Here is a 19,990-nt window from a genome sequence, read left to right as displayed (position 1 = left end):
TAATTATTAATACAACAATAAATTTAAAAATTACAAATGCTACTATTTTGAAAATATTCAATCAAAAATATTAAACAAAAACAATATCTATACATTTGAAATTGTTCAACTTCTATAATACTGATTTCAATTTTTTTCTTTTAACAATCGTTGGTAATTAAACAAATCTAACAAAATCAAAATTCAATAAATAAAATTAACTATAAGAATTATCTTAGGCAAGTTCAAAAAAATAGTTTACTTGATTTACTGAATTCATTAAATACAAATTAATAGAATTACTACTTTTTTAAAGAGAGAATTATTGTACATTAATACATTTGATATAAAATTTAACTTTGATAGCCAAATACCTGTGTCAGTTATAGCTAAAACTTTATGATAAAATATCCGTAATGTATGTCAGACACACAATATATGGGTTGTATCATTGTAAGAAATAACTAAACTGAAAGCAGACATTTGAACTACCTTAGATAAGTTTAATCAAATAAAAATAATATACTTACATATTATTATAAATATTGGTATAATCAAGAAGTGATTCCTTGTATGTAGTAGTATGAAATTCATACATTAATTACTGATATTTTTTAAAAATAAATGAAACGGGTATATGAGTATTATCAACCCACATACACAAATACATGCATTAATAATTATTTTAAGTTAACACAACACACTTTTCATTCAAATTGCTTAGTGTTGATATTATACATTCACATGAAAAAATGTCACATTAGAAATAAATGTTTTATACTTATAATTTACACCTTGATATAAAATTGTAAAGTCTTCAGTCTTGGGTCCAATTGAAAAGACATTTCCATAGTAATTGGTATAGCCTATTCTCAACGCCATAGATATTTCTGACATGATAACATTGATTTTTAAATGATAAAAGATTTTCGGAAAAAAGCATTTAACCTAAAATAAAAAAGCTAATTGAATTCGTATTGTATTAAATTATCTATTAAACTTTAATACACTTACCTATTAAATTAATGGTGTGTCCAAGAATGTAACGTCAAAATAAAGCCGAGAGCAAATATTATCAATTGATATATTTAAAAAATTATAAAATAACGAGTTATGACATAACTACAATAAGCATGCTATCATATTTACTATAAAGTATAATGTAAATTTACTAACATTTTTTAATTAAGTTTGCAATTTCTCATTTCACTAATGGAAAACGTGTGAACTTCGAAGTCGAAATTTGTTAGCGATGAGGTTATGTACAAATAATAAATATAATGCGATTTTGTACAAATAATAAAATATATTATGGGTACTGGTCACTCGATTATTCCGTGGTAACTGATGCATAGTTTAGATACTAGATTGTTATCCGAGATAACCAGCTAATGACTAGCTCCAGCTAGATTAGGTTAAAGTGTAAAGTCCGTTATCCGTAACAGTCTACCTTTCGTCTAATAATGTATGGTTATTTATTATATCTGATTATGATACGGAATGCGATAACATCAAATTATTATTATATTTGATGTTATGACCGTCGTATTAAAACTACTTGTCTTTGTCAAATCGAATGAAATTATTAAGAAATATAGACAAAAATTCAAATCTTTACAAAGTCATAAACAGCGAACAAATGGATGAAAATTAAAAATTCAAACGCTAACATTTTTTTAGATTTATTGTCTTTATATTTATGGAATTTAAAACATATGTTCCCATTTGAAAAAACGAGGTTCGTACTTATTTAACGTATAAGGGTTGAAGATAAAATTTTTCTAAATATTGAAAAATGTAGCTAAATATGTACCTAAAATTTTAGGGAAAAAAAAATTCGCAAAATATTCATACTTTCAGAGAAAATGAGTGTCTTACGTTAGTTGGATCACTCTGTATACTATAATATAATGTAATTTATTATGAATTTTACGTGTATAGTGTATACGATTTAAATTAGATAATTGATAAAGATCTAACTACAATTTGCAATAAAGATAAGAACCTAACTAAAGGCAATGTTTTTGATATTAAAATACGAAATTTCTCTTGGCGGGTTTTTGGTGAAATCTATGTTGGTACTATCTGTAGTATTACACATTTCATAGGTTATGTAACATTTATTTCTTATTACGCGTTATCATTTTTTGGAAGAACTACCCCCAACTCAGTGGAGTCACCACTGGCAGTGTCGCCACAGGCGCCACAATTTTTGTTTTTTTTTTGTAAATATATATTTTACTACTTTAATCACTGGTCACCATATATTTTACCCAAGTGTCGCAGTGACTACTAGTGACAGTAATGTCGCCGTGACAAAGTCGCAGCGACGAGTTTACTTACCCTACTCTAAAGTATAGTAATTTCTCAATTCTCTGGCCCGTTGGCGTCGGTTTAGTTTTTATGTTGCTCAAAATAATAATTGTTATTCTGCGTTGTCGTCTGTGTGTTAACGAAGAGGTTTTCGGTTTGACGATTTGTTCGATTAAATCGAAAAACGTAGTGTAGATTGTTGCTAATCGCAGTATTGTCGTTGTTATAGGAGAAACATTTTATGTCGACGGCGAATAAAAACGTGTTCGTTGGTTTTGGCGTCGATGGCTGCAGCGTATTTTGATATGTTTTTAAATTTACATACTTATGCCTGACCGTAATCGTTTATTAATTATGAGTATACGCCTTTATACACAATGAGTTGTACCGCTAATGGTTTATTGCAAAGCTCCGATTAACGGACAGTCTTGCTTCACTCTGCTTAATATTATACATAATTAACCTATTACATAATTGTAAACACGACTAGAGCAAAATATTCGATTTCTTTCTATTGGAGTTGTCGATATTTATGAATGTTATTGACTTGGTCTGTATAACGCGTTGTGTAACCTTGTTGGTCATTGTCGTATTTTTTTTTTTAACAAAAAACGGTTTAAAACGTACTTGTTGTTTAAACGATAAAAAAATAAAATAAAGAATTGATATCTGACCCTATTATGTTGTCGCCGTAATTATATTTAAGCGAGTAAAAGAGCGAATTTGTTCGATATGTATTAACCAAGTAGTTACTGGTTACGCTGGTGTAACAGAGATACGATCGCTTGTTATTACAAAACAAAATAATTTTATAAACTTCTGTGCTTTGTTTAAATTACATACATTATTTCAATGGGTAGCAGTAAACGTATGTGTATTTCATGGCAATTGGTTAAACTCATAATGTTTCACAGTCTTACGATGATAATATATAATATTATTTACGTTCAAAGCTCTACATGAGTTACAAGTTTTTGTTGATAAAAGTAACGGTGCTAAAACAATTAAGGTACCATTATACAAAATTTAAAGCAAAAAGAGTACCTAAGCGAATATTTGAAAAAAAAAACACTAACATTCATAAAACCATACTGCCATTGAATTTCACTTACTGTATTAGTGTTTGTAACAACACTTTAAATGCTATGTATGCTTTTAATATCGTTAAACTTAAAAAACAAACTTGATTTGAAAATACAATACTGTTAATGGAATGCATTAATTCTGTTTTCCATGGTTAATTTATAAATATTTATTCAGTATTTAGAAGCCACTCTTCTAAACACTACGCTATATCGTTGTCAAACCGCATACCGACCGCAGGCCAACCAAACTGTAAGAACAAAAGCGGAACCACGCCATAATGAATAAACGTAATTACTCTATTGTTGAAATCGGGTATTGCAATGACCAGACATGAAACATTGTCTACTCTTTCAACTTTGACTGGTTAATCACAGATTATAAGAATCAAAATTATGTCTAAATGCCCCCTAGAATTAAAAATTAATAATATTGTTTGTACATTAAAATTTATATTTAATTCACAAATATTATTTTAAAAGGGAACTAGGGATGGAATTTCACTCATTTTGTTCAATCAAATGTGTTGAATTTTGTTCTTAATAATATTGGGCTAGTTATGGTAATTTGCTATATTTTTTAAACATAATGTATTCTGCAAATGCAGCTATTTCTATTTTAAAAAGCAGTGAATAATATCTTGCTTATTTTTGTAAACAAAAAACTGAAAACATTTTGTGATGCTATCATGAGTTTTTAATTTCTAAAATATGGGACATGTGAAACGAATCTTAATTTTTAAACGCATTAATTTAAATTTTAAACAGATGTTTCACATCATGAAAAAACAAAATTAAAATTATTCTCTACTTTAATTTTAATACTAAATTAAACGGGTTTTATTATTTTCATATATTATAAAACAATTTATAGTTAAACTTTTATGCCAGTTTTTATAGTTTTTAAACATTAACTCCTTATACAGATAACATACGTTTTACTTATTTTATTTGACATTTTTATAACAATACATTGTACGTAAAATTAATAACACTTATAAATTATGCTTTGTTATTTATTGTTTTAATTTCGTATTGTTTCATTTACTTTAAAAAAATCATTTGATATCATGGATTGCACACTACATGTTAAGTTTAATTTTAAGTACTCGTTTGTAAAATTGGTTGAAACTTGTAAAGAACTGTTGCATTTACTGATATTGTAATACATCTCAAAATTTAAGCAATAATTATCAATTTGAAAAGAAAAATTCTAACCAGTGTTAAATTAACTTATATGAACAGAAAAAATTATTTGTTTCTTTGATATATGTATATTTAATTAATATTTATTTTCACTCCTATGTATACTTAATTATAAAAAAAAAAACAGATTTTGTACAATAATAATAGCTTAAATTAAATTTATATCGCTACATATTGCGTAAAGACATAGGCATTATTTAAATACAATATTAATTTTATTAACAAAAATGTCCAAATAATAATTTCAAATACATTTTGGCACACATTTAAATATCAAATAAATTAAATAAATTTGAACTGAAAACAACAGATTATTAATGAAGTAGTCAAATAAAATATTATTAACAAAACTATATTATTTGATACAGTAAATAAAAGTACTTTAAATACGAATTTAATTTTTACATTTAATAAAATTGATTTAAAAAAAAAATCGTTATTTTTAATAACATTTCGTTATTTAAGTTATGTAACGCTAAGGTTTCCTACACATTTAATTGTTAGAAAAATGTATTGTGTAAATAAAACTTAACATTATGCATTTTTATAATAAGTAATTGCGTAAACGCGACTAGAAGATTTTATGACTTAAAGCGGTGGTAATCAAACGGGTACAATTGACTTATACATGTACAATTTTACAAGAGAACGGAAATTCTATTCTCAATGTGTTTTTACAGTCAGGTTAGAATTATTGTCATTCAACACTACTGACCACAGACACTTTTACCACCGCTGGTTTTACCTCTTAATTTCTAAAATGGTTTTATTGTTAAACAATGTTATCAATAATGTTATTTATATGAAGCTATACTTCAATTTTACTAACTTACACTCTTATTAACATAATAGAATTCAAAGTTACTCGGACATTTCTTCGATTTTTTCCAGTTCACATTCCATAAGCAACGATGTCGAAAAAATATCAATGTTGCTTGCCCTTGGCGGTAATTGTCGCTGGTTAAATAGCACACCACTAGGCCCAGCCTGGGATTGTACAATTGGCGCTTGCGGAATATAAGTCTTGACGTTTTCTTCGGCTGATTGCAGTATTTTAGATACTTCGATTTTATGCTCAATCTAAAATAAATATACATATTGAATATAAAATTGACAAGTGAACAGATAGTAGTAGACAGTTCGATAAATTATTATCCATATTTACTTCTTTTATGATACCGATAAGAACGTCTGGGTGTTCATAACTATAGTCAACGTTGATGTTGGAAGTAGCGATACCTTTTTTTTCATCGATTTTGTAGTGTAGCACGTTTGATTTTCTCTAAAAAAAAAATGTTATATTATACTTTAGCGTAAAACTACAGCAGTATGTGTGGACGATCTCAAATTTACCATTGTCAAGAGATAGTTTACCGCATCTTTTGCCGTTTTAAGGTTGAGTTGTTCGGCCAAATCGGCTAGGGTCATGGTCGAGAACAAGTTGGCCAGTCGTAGCAAGTTGGCCTGGTTCAAAGATTTCAATAGTTGTTTCACCAATCCAAAATTTTTATCCCTTGAAAAAAAAAATTGATCGTGAACCATAATAAACATTGAAATATTAAGCAAAACAGTCCAAATAGATACCAGATGTTAATGTAAATGTATGATAATTATGTTTTACCTTACATAAATATCTTGGTGTTTAGCAATTGTCGCGTGGACTCCTGTTAAATTTCCACTTTGATAAAGTGGTACCAAATCTAAGTACGGTTGACACGTTGGTCCATACAATTCACCGAGGATTGTGGGATCAACGTTACAGTATGTTGGTACCGATCCGAAGTGTATGAGGACAAGTAAAATGAATTTCTTATAGGAATCAATCGTGATTGGCGAAACTACAGGAAATGTTGTCATGAAAACAATTTCGAATAGAGTAATTGCTCTGTCATAGTTTTTCATCGCTGTGTATATGAGACCGCCCGAAAAGTAGTAGTTCAAAAAGTATTTTGGTTCAAATATAATTTTAGGCTGTAGGACAAAAAAAACATAATATTAATATACAGAACACATTAACAAACAAAATGCATTCCCACAGGTTGTACACAGTGTCATAACAAAAATTTTTACCTTCCTTGGCAAAAAAATACTTCTTCTTTTTTTAGGAAAACAAAAATAATTGAATTGATATAGTATAAAACGGAAAATTCTAAAATATATAAGTAATCGACATGATATTATAACACTTTTCTTTTATTTAACGTATCTGAGTTCAATCCAATTTATAATAGTGAATTATATTTAAATAAATGTTGTCAGTGAACGCAGAAAGTATCTGGAAGTCACAACCACCGTTATCGTAACGTTTTGATGTCCTTCTTCACACAGTCTTCCCATCTTTATCTTGGCCTGCCTATAGGATCTTCTTCTAATACCTGTCTAACTAAGGATCCTTGCTTATGCCAGGCGCCCACATTAGTCTTTTTTTTGTGATCTCTTCAACTATATCAGGCTTTTGAAACTGCATTTGGAGTTCATAATTATGCAGTTCTCTCTATTTGTTGGTTTGAATATCAAAGCTTATATTAAGCTTATAATATTTTCTCTTTGCTTGGGGGTGGACTGTCTATGTCATCAGGTTCTGTTGGCGTCCATGCAAATGTCTCAACTGGGTTTTCGCCATTAAGCAACAATCCAAAATACTATTACCATTTTTTCAATATTCTGTCTTCTTCTATCACTAAAGAACCATCATCAACTATTCATGTTTTTGTATCCTCCTTTAATTGAGTTTGTCTTCTGATATAACTTTCCGAATTAGTATTTATTCAATTAACAACCTCGGCTTCCTCTAATAAAATACATTTTGTATATTTCCATTTTAAATATCTAAATATATTATTTAGATATAATACCTATATAATTAATATACATTAAAAAAAAAATGTATTTATAAATTTAAAAAAAAAAAGAAATATGTGACTTTGACTCTGCCCCCTTCCAAAAAGGGGTAATCTTGGTCGACTGCCCTTCTCGCCTACCCCTTGTTACGGCACTGTCTACTCATCATTTTCGAACAATGTTAATATTAAAGGTTGAAATGGAAAAAAAATTGACAAGTTTTTTTTAGGTCTTAGGAAAAATAAAAAAATTCATCCAATTATAAATGATACGCTAGAAAATTACTTCATTGTGTCATACATTCGCCATAACTTAAAGAAAAACAATTTTAAAAGTTCTATAACAAGAAATATTTTTGCCCCTTAATAACTAGCGATTTCCGTTCCCAAAAACCAGGTGACTTACTTCATCGGAGTTTAAAAAATAAACTTCCTGATCTAAGACTTTCAGCGAAGCCTTAAGATTATAAGACATTATGCATGCTTCACATAGCAAGTAATGGAAATGAGTCAATTGGTGAGGTTTTGTCTGCAGTTTATCAATGGCGCGTTGAATAGTAGGTATCATCATCATTGTTTTTTTCACTTTGTGTAGATTTCTTAACAGAACTTGCACTACGCTGGCCACTAAAAAAAAAAAAACAAATTAGTTTTGACTAACAACTTTGACAGCGCTAAAAATACTTACATGTTTTGGAGCAGGAATGAAATACATCAGCTCTGACAACAGAAACAAAATGATTTATTCGTGATGCAACTGTCACGAAGTGCAAGTCAACTGGTACACTAGTTGGCTGAGTCGAAGCGTCAACATTTAAAACCATCAGAATTGCAAGCCGATGTTCGTTTATGTCGAGAGCTGCTAATACGCCGTCCATGCGGGACACGAAGCCCTCGAGGAAGTACTTTTGTTCATCAAGATAAACCATTAGTTCTCGACCGTTGCCAGCTAAGAAACAATTATAAGAAAACACAATATGTTATTTATATTTTTACAATTTCATTTTTATTTGCATTCAAGCTCTCGATGGATTTTATTTTATAGATACAACACAATTAAAGACGAATAAAGTTGATGCAGTATAATTGTAATTTGTTATCAATGTAAAACGGTCAGGTAAAATTTGTTGGTATTTTCAGTTCTCAGTACATTAACAAAGGATTTGGGAAACCAACTGTGCACTTAATTATATTATACTACATTTTACACTTTAACAAGGGAGGCTTTGTTCCTCACGCCCTTTTTTTTATTGTTCATTTTAACCAGATCGTATTAACTTTTTTTTTTATTCATTTAACATTGTAATCACAAATTGAAATTGATGGAGCGTTCTACTCATGTCATATGGTCAACTATTTTCATAGAATATTTATTGAATAAAATCATTTAAACATAGGATAGGTACACGATACATTATATTTTAAGAACTAGAATAAAAGAACAAAAATATAATATTTGATAAACGAAATAAGTACATACCAAAACAAAATTGTGTGACAAATTGATTTATTTTCTATTTACTTAAAAAACAGTAGTAATTACTGTTTGTCAACCCATTTCTGCATGAATCGTTTTATTTCTTATAAAAAAAATATAAAAGAGTGAGAAAAATATTTTTAAAAATGTATTTAATGCAGTGGCGGTTCTGGCATTAAATTGTCGAGGAGGCAACAACTTTGTACCCTCATTGATAAAAAAAGCGCAAAACCCCAACACTTAAAATTTCTTCATACTGGTATACTTCCTTTTTTTAACTGTAACAGAAGACTTTTGCTTATTATCTTAGTTATTAGTTATAATCGCATTACCGGTCATCTAGTAAAATAATTATCATTAAAATGTTTGAACTTAAGATAAATGTATAATCATAAAAACATATGTAAATACAATTTACAAAAGATGAAATTGTAATCGCAAACGATTTTCTGTATGGATGTTGCTTCATAACCACTATACTGACATATACAGGATTCATTTTGAAAAAAAAAAATAATAAAGCTAATAAGTATAATAATATATTAACTAATAACTTAAGAAAACTAAATAAAACGCCAAATAGTAAACCGGTATCAGAATTAAGTAAAAAATATAGTGATATCAAATTGCGACTGCTGATAAATGATTTAGTGATAATGGGAAATGGCGTTTTGTTGTTGGCAGTGTCGGTGCTGATGTACATGCTGAATGTCTATGCCCCATTTCTTCCCCAAGATAAACACGATCATCGGTCAGTTGCCCACAAAGGCAATATTTTTGTGTCGCCTCTCGCAGAGAACTGCGCATGCGCTGTTCGTATTATTTTATGTATGTGTGTGTGTGTGTATGTTGTGAACACAACAACATAACGTGAGATATTAGCGGCAGCCGCCTCCGCCGGCTGCCCTTATGCTACGTGTGTAACAACAGGCAGCGGCCGGCCAGACGGCACCGCTGATACGGAGAGACGTTATTTTAAATTCTTAAATTTTTTTTTCGCTTTCAAAAACAATTATCGTTCACATACATTTTTCGATTGAAAATATTTATTGTAAACCAAAATATCTCATCATAATAACAATATTAAGTACATAGTTTCCTTAATTTTCAAGGGAGGCACCGCCTCCCTTGCCTCCCCGGGAAAACCGCCACTGATTTAATGTAACTAATAAATTTAGTTTGGATATCACGCGTTAAAACTAAGGGTGGGCCAAATATGTCGATATATTCTTATATTTGTACTTTACGATAGTGTCGATATTGATATTATCGATATAATTGTATCGCAAGCCCATCCCTAATTATTAAAACTAGAAGTAAATATATGTGCCATTTATGAGAATCCAAGCGTGAAATACTACTAAGTTAGTGAGAAAATAATTATGGTAATTTAATAGTATTAACATTTAATTAATAACATTAAACCTTACCACGTTTAGTGAGTATTTTATTTTATGAGATAATAACATATTAATAATGATAGGCATAAAAAAATATTCAAATGGAAATCTTTGATACGTTTCGTTGCATATAAGTAAGTAATAACCAACTCGGTTAATATATACTTACTATTTTGCGTTAGCGTTTTCACGGTTTGCACGAATTTATTAAGCTCGGGGTCCAACATTGTATGCACCGTTGTAATTAAAACGCGTAGAAAAACACTACTCGGTTGGAGTTTCTTTTAAATTTTATTTTATTTTACCGAATTTACCGAATAAAATCCGAATTACTGTGCCGAAACGGTGTATTTTATTAGACAGCCGGCCGGGGCTCAAAGCATTTGCTTACTGAAGAATTAACGTTTGGAGCTGGCACACAATACAATACAACAAGGGTCGGTAAGGCCGGAAGGGGAGCTGCAGCTGCCGCGCTGACAGCGTTTTCCCATTTATTGATCCCCAGGTTCCTGGTCAAAATCCCTGCGCCGACCAAGCCCGGGGATATTTAGGCCACACCCAATAGCTTTGTACCCTAATAAGTGAAAAATATTCGCCGTTGCCATACACTATCTATCATCGTCACACTGTTTTTAAAAAAGACGGATTTTTTTTATATATATAGGGTGTATCACGACGGTTGTATTTTATTAATACACCATATACGATCATTGTGCCGTATACACAGTAATCTACCTTGCGGTGGTTTTGTATTTTGTTAATATGATATTATGTCTCCCGTTGGATTCTTATAGTTGATAAAAAAATGTCTCGGTAACCGGTAGTCTGGCCTTTTTTTTTTGCACTTATCACTTATTCTCGTTTTTACCCACATAATACATAGTAATCAACAATATAGTGAAAACATTTGTCAGATACCTGTTGTTTCACAAACAATATATAGACATTGACCGCCTACGATTGTAGTGTTATTTCCCCTTTTTTCCTGGTTATTTCCTAAAGCTGGTCACACACGGAGCGGTTTAGCCGCGCGCGGTCGCGGTTTTTTATCCGCGACCGCAACCGCTATGTACTTACACACGGAGCGGATCAAACGCGGTTTATTAAGGCGGTTTTTATAATTTATAAAATATTTCGCGCTAATTTGTAACAGAGGTTTATACAAACAGTTGAGTTAACAACGTGTTTGAGACAACAAGTGTTCGGTTAATATATTTTTTCAGTGTAAACAGTTTTTTTTATAAAACAAAAAACATGGACATTGCATTAAATGATGTCGAAGCAGTATGTATTGCATATTTACTAAATAAAAGACATAAAAAACAAAATAAAACTAAAAGGCAATATTGGGTGCATCCATTAAATGTAAAAAGGCCCCAGGAAGGCCAATTCAATATTACTTTTATGACCTTGCGAGCGCACCCAGACAAATTTTTCGACTACTACAGAATGAGCATTCAATCTTTCGATGAACTGGTAAGTTCATTAATTATAAAAATGTAGAATATCCTTAATAAATAATAATTAAGGTAATAATTTATATCATTAGGTTTTACTCGCCGGACAGCACATCCAAAAACAATATACAAATATGCGTATCCCAATTTCACCAGAGGAAAGGTTGACTGTCACAATAAGGTATATTCATAGTTTTATAATACTTAATAATTGCCAATTGGGTATTTATAAAAAAAAACAATTCATTATGTTTGTTACTAAAATTTGAAAACAATAAGACTTTATAAGTTGTATTGTTATTATAAATCTGAATGTTATGAATAAAATATAATTTTTTTCTATACTATACTATTCAGGTATTTGGCAACTGGAACGCATTTCTCAGCATTACATTATGAGTTTCTAATGGGTGTGTCGACCATAACAAAAATAGTGCGGGAAACTTGCGAGGTATTATGGACAATTTTGCAGCCAATTGAGATGTCAGAGCCCACAACTCATGATTGGCTAGATATAGCTGAAGGCTATTTTGAAAAAACCCAGTTTCCAAATACAGTCGGGGCGGTTAGTATATTAATCCTGTACAATTTTTTTCCAATTATAATAATCGAATTTTATTATTATTGCTATTATTCAAACCTTTTTTTTCCATATTATTTATATACATTAAACATGTGTTATAAAATATTAATCTAGCAAACAAAAAAAAATGATTTTCAATATTTTAAATTGATTTGCTCATTGATTTGTTATACCTTAGTATGAAAGTAAAACACAATTAGATTAATATAAATAATAATATTCGCTGATGTTTATTATGAAACCAAAATTACACGAATGACAAGTTGTGCCGGTGTAGCACTCGCGTATGGTAGACAATTCCTACCATATGTATTTATAAAAACTGCTGATATGTAACACCTCTTTCCTTTTTTTTTAAATTTACAATAAAATCAAAAATAATATACTTAACCATAATTACATTTCTAATATCATATAGATAGATAATACAAATGATTAAAAAAACAATATCAAATTACAATAACAATATTTCATGCAAAAATAATACAGTAACATAATTATTTATAATCACAAGGAGAAAAACGCTGAATGGGTTTTTTAATCCTAACGGGGGTCTAGGGGATTTTTGTGTTGTGGTATTTATTGGTACAGTAGTTTCAAAGGAATCGGAGTTTGTTTGGTCAACACTAGGCGTGTCTGAATAATTAGAAGCAGGAGATAACTCATTTTCTTTTAGGCCGTGTGGCCATATCTGATCATTGTGCCTTATCCATTCAGAACCATCATTTAAAACTACTTTATGAGTATTATGACTAATATTATCAGTAATTGTAACCTTCTGCCAATATGAAAGTATTTACTTACCTGTATTAATGAATACAGGTTGATGGAAAACACATAAGAATAGAATGTCCCAGGAATAGTGGATCGCTGTACTACAACTACAAGAACTTTTTCTCACTGATACTTATGGCTATTTGCGACTCAAATTATTGCTTTCGTATCATTAATGTGGGATCGTACGGTAAAGAGAGTGATTGTAATGTTTTTAAAATGTCAGCGTTCGGTAAAAAGTTGTATGCAGACAAGGTAAATTTTCCTCCAGAACAATGTCTGCCTGGGGATAATCAAGGCGTACCACAACCGTTTGTACTCGTGGCTGATGAGGCTTTTGCTCTTAATAAAAATTTATTGCGACCGTTTCCCGGCAGAACATTAAATGACGAACGACGCATTTTTAATTATCGATTGTCCAGGGCCCGTCAGTACATAGAGTGTTCATTTGGGATTCTGTCTAAGAAATGGAGAGTTTTTCAAACTAGCATGTTAGTGGAGCCAAATTTTGCGGTTATTATTACCAAAGCCTGCTGTGTTTTACACAATTTTGTGAGACGCCGTGATGGTTATAACTTTAAAGACAGCCTGGATTGTTCTATGGATAGCATAGCTGAAAAAAGAGGAGTTGGAAATTCACAAACAAATGCGAAGGACGTCAGGGAGTACTTTGTGAAATATGTCAACCACTCAAGTCACGCCCTTAGCTGGCAAAGTAAAATAATTGGCAAATAAATTATTGGGTGAGTATAATAATTGTTTATACTATTCTATCTAAAAGTGTAATTATATTATAAAAATATGAATAACGCTGCTTACTTTTTTAGTAAAATTATTTTTAAAAATAATAAAAGGTAGTGAGTTAATATATTACAATTTACAAAGATATTAAATAAAGTTAAAAATTGAATGTTAATAAAATTACTTGGTATATATATATATACATATGTTATAATTATTAAAATAAGTTATAGACCTTTTACTATCTTATAAATAATAATATTATATGTAATAATATATTACAATTTACAAAGATATTAAATAAAGTTAAAAATTGAATGTTAATAAAATTACTTAGTATATATATACATATGTTATAATTATTAAAAAAACGTGAGATCGACATAAATAATAAATTAAAAAAAAATTTAAAAATTGAATACAATAAATCACAAAGGACGGTTTTGATACTGTGTATTGTTAGGAGAGTTGCTAGGGTATTCGGAGGCAGAAAGATGGGGAGGTAGCGGCGAAGAAGAAATTGTTGGAGAAAGGTGAGGATTTGGTATTAATGGAAGTCCAGAAGAAGAAGGAGGAGTCGATGAAAAATTATTGTAAGGATAAACAGGATAAGAATAATTGACGTTAGAATAATTTTGAGGTGGGAGACTAGAATTCGAAATATTGGTTTGGGATTGATGATATAAGTTTGGATTGTTTGACTGTTTAGGTAAATTAGAATATTTTATATTTTGTAGGACTGTTAAAAATTCTATAAATACTTGGTTCTGTTGAACTTGTTCAAGACCTCTTATCTGTGGAGCCAATGACATCAAAAATGAGCTGACGGGATCTTCCCGGGCTTGTCGACTTCCCAAAGCGGCAATTAACGTTTCTTCAAAGTTTTGTGTCTTTTTTCTTTTTTTTTTTGGTTGTTGAGATGATGATGCTGTTACTTGGTCGATGTTTGATGTGTTTTGTACGTCGATGTCCTCGTCACTTCCGTTTTCTGTATCATCACTGCCAGCGACGTTACTATCGGTCCTACAAAAATTAGCATAAGATATTACAATTTTATATTAAATATTTCTACTGTAATTATATTAATATTTAATTACTTTCTATTTTTCATTGTCGGTCTTAAAAACTCCAAAATATCAGCGTATATATATTTTTTTTCAGTCTTGGCAGCTTGGCCAGATTTCTTAATTGATTTTTTTCTGTAGGTATCCTTTACATTTTTCTACTTATTTTTAAGGTCTTTCACTAATTTAACCATAAAACAATATAATTTTAAAAGCTGTAGACAGTTTTATAATTTTCTAAATTTTTATTTGAATTTAAATTTAATTGTATCAGGTAAGCCAATTCATTTTTTAATATGAATAAGTATTTATAATTAACGATTATTTAATTTTTTTTTATTTTAATAAAATATATTACATAATATCTTACCTTTTTCACGTTTTGTGTGTTCTTCTAAATTATCAAAGTTATCGACCATCGATTTAGCTACATAAGTCCATCCAACATGAATTTTTTGCGTGTCATGGTGACTTTTGTCTTCTAAACAAACATGTTTAATGGTATAGTATTCTATTTTTGAGTTCGAGAAAAACTGATTAAATACATTTTATTTATTTATTATAATTACTTAGGCCTGGACATTATTTAAATCATTTTTGCCCAGGTTTGCTTGGATAAAATAAATTACTTACGTTTATTCCAAATGCACTCATTTTGTTGAACACATATAATAAACTTTTCGGTGTCAAACGACATAATTAATTAAAGTAAATGATTATTTAAAGTAATATTTAAAGTAAATGAATATTAATATTATATTAAAATTTAGTTAAATAGAAATTAAAATGTTTTCATCAAGTCAATATGACACCGTCGCACGACACCGTGGTATGACTTAAAAATAATCAGGCACGGGCCGCGGCCCACGGTCGACGCGGCGATTGCAAAGATTATATCGGGGAATTCACGTACATAAAAATAACTCGATGAACACTATAATAATATTATATATTACAAATATTATTGCTTAATATAATATAGCTAACTTGGCTAAGTTAACTATAATCCCGGTCAATAAGTCCACTCGAAATTATTATTAATTTAATATTATATGTATTATATAATAGGATAAACTATTGCGATATACGCCTGTATATCTTGGTGGAAGTTAGTATTTAAGTAGAAAATAAAACACAACAATAATATGTTTAACACAATACTATTAAATATAAAAACACACACAGTATAGAGAATAATATATATACAACGTACGTTTCAATTATAACAGCAGCCGTAATAGAATGGTAAATCCAACACCTTAATACTATGTCTTATATACTATACAATCTAGGTTACAGACGTAATTGGTCCTTGTATAAACAACTTAAATATTACTCATGATTTCATCAGTGTACACTTATAATACCATATAAGGTTATATAATATTTATTACTTATATTCCATGACCCAAATAAACAATATTAATTATATTCAATACACCCCCTTAATTAATATTCCCTTAAATTAACTTATTCTACTGTGATATCTTCTGTATTCCGATGCTTGATCGAATCATCCCAAATCTGTCCTTTGGAAGTGCTTTTGTGAAGATATCTGCCAACATTTCTTCTGTGTTTATGTATTGAACTTCGAATTGACCTTCTTCATATTTTTCACGAATGAAATGATATCGTACATCGATGTGCTTGGTTTTTCGATGAAACTCCGGATTTTTAACTAAACGAATGGTACTTTGATTATCAATGAATAATGTAGGTTTATCATACATATTATTATTAGTGAGTTCTCGTAAGAAACTTTTAAACCAAATTAGTCCTTTTGTAATGTCCGACGCTGCAATGAACTCCGCTTCCGTACTGCTAAGAGAGACCGTTGCTTGACGTTGAGCTTGCCAAGATATTGTGGATGAACCCAACATGAATAGATGTCCCGAAGTTGATCTCCTTGTTTCTAAATCTCCAGCATAATCAGAATCTGTAAATATTCTTAAATCTAAATTATTATCAGATTTATACACCAATCCATAATCAATTGTATGTTTAACGTAACGTATAATGCGTTTGACCATCAACCAATGAGCATTAGTTGGTTTTGTCAAAAATCGTGATGCAAAATTAACTGCAAATGCCAAATCTGGTCTTGTTAATTGTGACAGGAATAATAAACTTCCCACTGCTTCTCGATACGGTACTTGACCTTCTTTTAGTACTATCGAATCCGTGTGAACATCCAATGTCGTTGATTTATCAATGGGTAATGAGATATCCTTTGCATCTAACATGTTAAATCGTTTAATAATATTTCTAGAATAATTAGTTTGATTAATAAATAATGATCCATCATCTAATTTCTCAATTCCCACTCCTAGAAAATAATCTAAGTTACCATGTTTAACTTCAAATTCTTTTTCTAATTTGGACAACAACACCCGTATTTTTGTCTTATTGTCCGACGCAATAAGACCATCATCAACAAAAATAGCTAAAATCAATTTTTCATTATTATCATGATTAGTGAAAACACACGAATCATATTTACTTTGATTTAAATTGAATTGCAAAAGGAAATTCTTAAACCGTGTATTCCAACACCGTGGAGATTGTTTTAATCCATACAACGACTTACGTAATTTGCAGACCCGTCCTGAATTGTCGTCATATCCGATCGGTTGTTCCATGTATAGTTCGTCTTCCAACATACCATATAGAAATGCTGTACGAATGTCAAATTGGCATAATTCCAATTTCTGAGCCGCACTAATGGCTAAAATTGTTCTAATAGATTCAAATCTAACTACAGGTGAAAATGTTTCGTTATAATTTATCCCATGTATCTGTCGAGACCCGTTAACAACTAATCGAGCCTTAAATCGATCAACCTGCCCGTTACCATTGTACTTGATTTTGTAAACCCATGAATTATTTAATACTTGATTTCCTTCTGGAATTGGCACCAACGTCCAGGTGTCATTAGTATGCAATGAATTTATCTCGTCGTCCATGGCTAAAATCCAATCATTTTTATTCTGACAGCTCACAGCTTCTTTATAGTTTATTGGTTTTGTAATACACGACGTAATATATGCATATCTGGCCGGTTTACGCAATTGACCTCGATCGCGAAGATTGTAACTTGGTAGTTCTGTTGGCGTGACTTCGAGTTTTTTTTTCTGGTTGTACCTCTACCGCCTGAGGTGTTTCCTCGTCGACATTATAATCTTGACTTACACTTTCGCTAAATGTTAATTCATTAGTATTTATTTCTTTTTTAAACACAACATCTCTATAATCTCTTATAGTTTTAGTTTTTGGACAATAGGCCCTATACCCACGTTTATCTAAAGAATATCCGACAAAAATACACAATTTACTTTTAGCGTCCCATTTTCGTCTCTTGGCCTTTGGAATATGAACATACATTTCTGTTCCAAATACCCTTAAATGCCTTATATCTGGTTCTTTGTTAAAATAAAGCTCATATGGACTTTTACCTTCAACAGTACTCTTACCAGTAAGATTGAGTACATACACTGATGTATTAACTGCTTCTGCCCAAAATGATAAGTCCATCTTCTTTGAATGAAGTAATGTTCGTGCTGCTTCCACAATAGTTCTCATTTCACGTTCCGCCCCAGAATTTTGCTCTGGTGTGTACGCTATTGTTTTTTCATGTCGAATGCCATATTTCTGCAAAATACTTGTTACTTCTTTAGAAACAAACTCTAAACCATTATCACTTCTTAAAGCTTTTACTTTATTCCCAGAATCATTTTTAACAGATCTTATAAATAACTCTAATTTATTTTTGACCTCATTTTTATTTTTCAAGTAAAAGACCGTCCGATAATGTGTGTAATCATCCTTGAACAATAAAAAATATTGGGACCCGCCCAGAGAAATTTTTTCAAACGGTCCGCATAAATCTGCATAAATTAACTCTCCGGTTTTACCCGATGTAGTCGAACGACTCTTAAATGGCTTTCTCGTTTGCTTCCCAATAACACAATCATCGCAAAAAAACTGGTTCCAATCACCGCTTACATTTATATTATGTTTTAGCAAACAAGATTTTACGTACTGTTTACATTGATGCCCTAGTCGTTCATGCCAAAGTTGAATTGAATCCGCGATTGCCGCATTCACTTCCATTTGTCCGTTACCTTGCTCGGTCAATGTCATGTCGTCGGCTATTTGTTGTACAATCTCAATGTTCATATTGTATAACCCGTTTTTGCGTTCACCAGTGCAAACGACCTTATTGTTTTTCAAAAAAATACACTTTTTATTATCTGATTCCAACTTCAAACCTTTATCTAATGCTTTGCCCGTACTAAATAAATTATACTTTAAATTTGGTACATATAACACATTAGACAAATAATTTGTATTCATGTTATTTCCCACATAACATATTATGTTTATATTTCCCGAACCTTCTGCCTGTAAATTTGTACCATCGCCAATCCTTATTTCCACTGGCGATCTGAATTTTTTATAGTTCGCAAACCACTCTCTGTTGCTTGTCATGTGTTCAGTAGCTCCTGAATCCAAATACCATTGATTCTCTTTGCGATCAGTAACCAAAGATTCACTATAGAACGCTTGACCTGTTAAACTTGTACTTGGCGAATCTGATTTCGCCTCACCCTGATCCTTCTGGTACTTTTGATACTTCTTGCAGTCTTTCTTGAGATGACCTAGTTTCTTGCACCAAAAACAGGGACCTATCTTTTTAGTATTATTATTACTAAAATTACGTTCATTACCAACATTACCACCATTCTTCTTAAAAAATTTCTTTTGAAATCTTTTGACAGTCAAAGCATTGGATTCCTCTGCTTCAACTTCTGAACCTCCTTGAGACATTCTCGATTCTTCTATTAACAACCGAGATGTAAGTTCATTTAAATTTTTACTTGCTTGAGGTACACTGTCCCATGCACTGTAAAAATGTTTATAAGATGGCGGTAAAGTCATAAGAATTTGAGTTAGCAACATATTGTCAGAGATTTTCTCTCCCGATAGAGCGAGTTGGTTTTGAAGATTCTGTAGTTTGCTGATATGCGTCGAAATGTCATCTGTAGGCTCTTTTACATAACTGAAAAATTTATTT

At 30.6% G+C, this 19,990-nt stretch overlaps 3 protein-coding genes across 6 annotated transcripts; 1 reads left to right on the top strand and 2 right to left on the bottom strand.

The window, feature by feature from the left end:
* Window positions 1–4,840: 4,840 nt before the first annotated feature.
* On the bottom strand, window positions 4,841–10,555 carry LOC126844002 (COP9 signalosome complex subunit 3-like). 3 transcript variants are annotated; one of them, XM_050581839.1, is made up of 8 exons: window positions 9,309–9,397; window positions 8,901–9,236; window positions 8,109–8,369; window positions 7,827–8,047; window positions 6,202–6,551; window positions 5,934–6,093; window positions 5,746–5,862; window positions 4,842–5,660 (listed from the first exon to the last, which is right to left on the bottom strand). In XM_050581839.1, exons 3-8 carry the CDS (start codon window positions 8,347–8,349, stop codon window positions 5,442–5,444), a joined length of 1,308 nt encoding a protein of 435 aa, XP_050437796.1. In that variant the 5' UTR covers window positions 8,350–8,369; window positions 8,901–9,236; window positions 9,309–9,397; the 3' UTR covers window positions 4,842–5,441. The 3 variants fall into 3 exon arrangements, with proteins under 3 accessions (XP_050437795.1, XP_050437794.1, XP_050437796.1); XM_050581838.1 differs by lacking the exons at window positions 8,901–9,236; window positions 9,309–9,397 and adding an exon at window positions 10,467–10,555 and having other exon boundaries at window positions 4,841–5,660; XM_050581837.1 differs by lacking the exon at window positions 8,901–9,236 and having other exon boundaries at window positions 4,841–5,660; window positions 9,309–9,403.
* An 881-nt stretch (window positions 10,556–11,436) lies between these two features.
* Window positions 11,437–14,682, top strand: LOC126843996 (uncharacterized). 2 transcript variants are annotated; one of them, XM_050581830.1, is made up of 5 exons: window positions 11,437–11,773; window positions 11,847–11,917; window positions 12,112–12,319; window positions 13,160–13,854; window positions 14,590–14,682. In XM_050581830.1, exons 1-4 carry the CDS (start codon window positions 11,552–11,554, stop codon window positions 13,844–13,846), a joined length of 1,188 nt encoding a protein of 395 aa, XP_050437787.1. In that variant the 5' UTR covers window positions 11,437–11,551; the 3' UTR covers window positions 13,847–13,854; window positions 14,590–14,682. The 2 variants fall into 2 exon arrangements, with proteins under 2 accessions (XP_050437787.1, XP_050437786.1); XM_050581829.1 differs by having other exon boundaries at window positions 11,847–11,935.
* Window positions 14,281–15,632, bottom strand: LOC126844001 (uncharacterized). The gene is made up of 4 exons (XM_050581836.1): window positions 15,550–15,632; window positions 15,287–15,397; window positions 14,950–15,097; window positions 14,281–14,875 (listed from the first exon to the last, which is right to left on the bottom strand). Exons 3-4 carry the CDS (start codon window positions 14,961–14,963, stop codon window positions 14,281–14,283), a joined length of 609 nt encoding a protein of 202 aa, XP_050437793.1. The 5' UTR covers window positions 14,964–15,097; window positions 15,287–15,397; window positions 15,550–15,632.
* Between the last annotated feature and the right edge of the window lie 4,358 nt (window positions 15,633–19,990).

This window comes from Adelges cooleyi, unplaced genomic scaffold (assembly GCF_023614345.1).
Source record: "Adelges cooleyi isolate 19-005CV unplaced genomic scaffold, UGA_ACOO_1.1 ACOO_flye_CR_arks_rails_tigmint_CR_PRNA_59, whole genome shotgun sequence".
Classification (NCBI taxonomy): domain Eukaryota; kingdom Metazoa; phylum Arthropoda; class Insecta; order Hemiptera; family Adelgidae; genus Adelges; species Adelges cooleyi.
The sequence above is the reverse complement of the archived record's forward strand: the minus strand, read 5'-3'. Positions and strand labels throughout refer to the sequence as shown.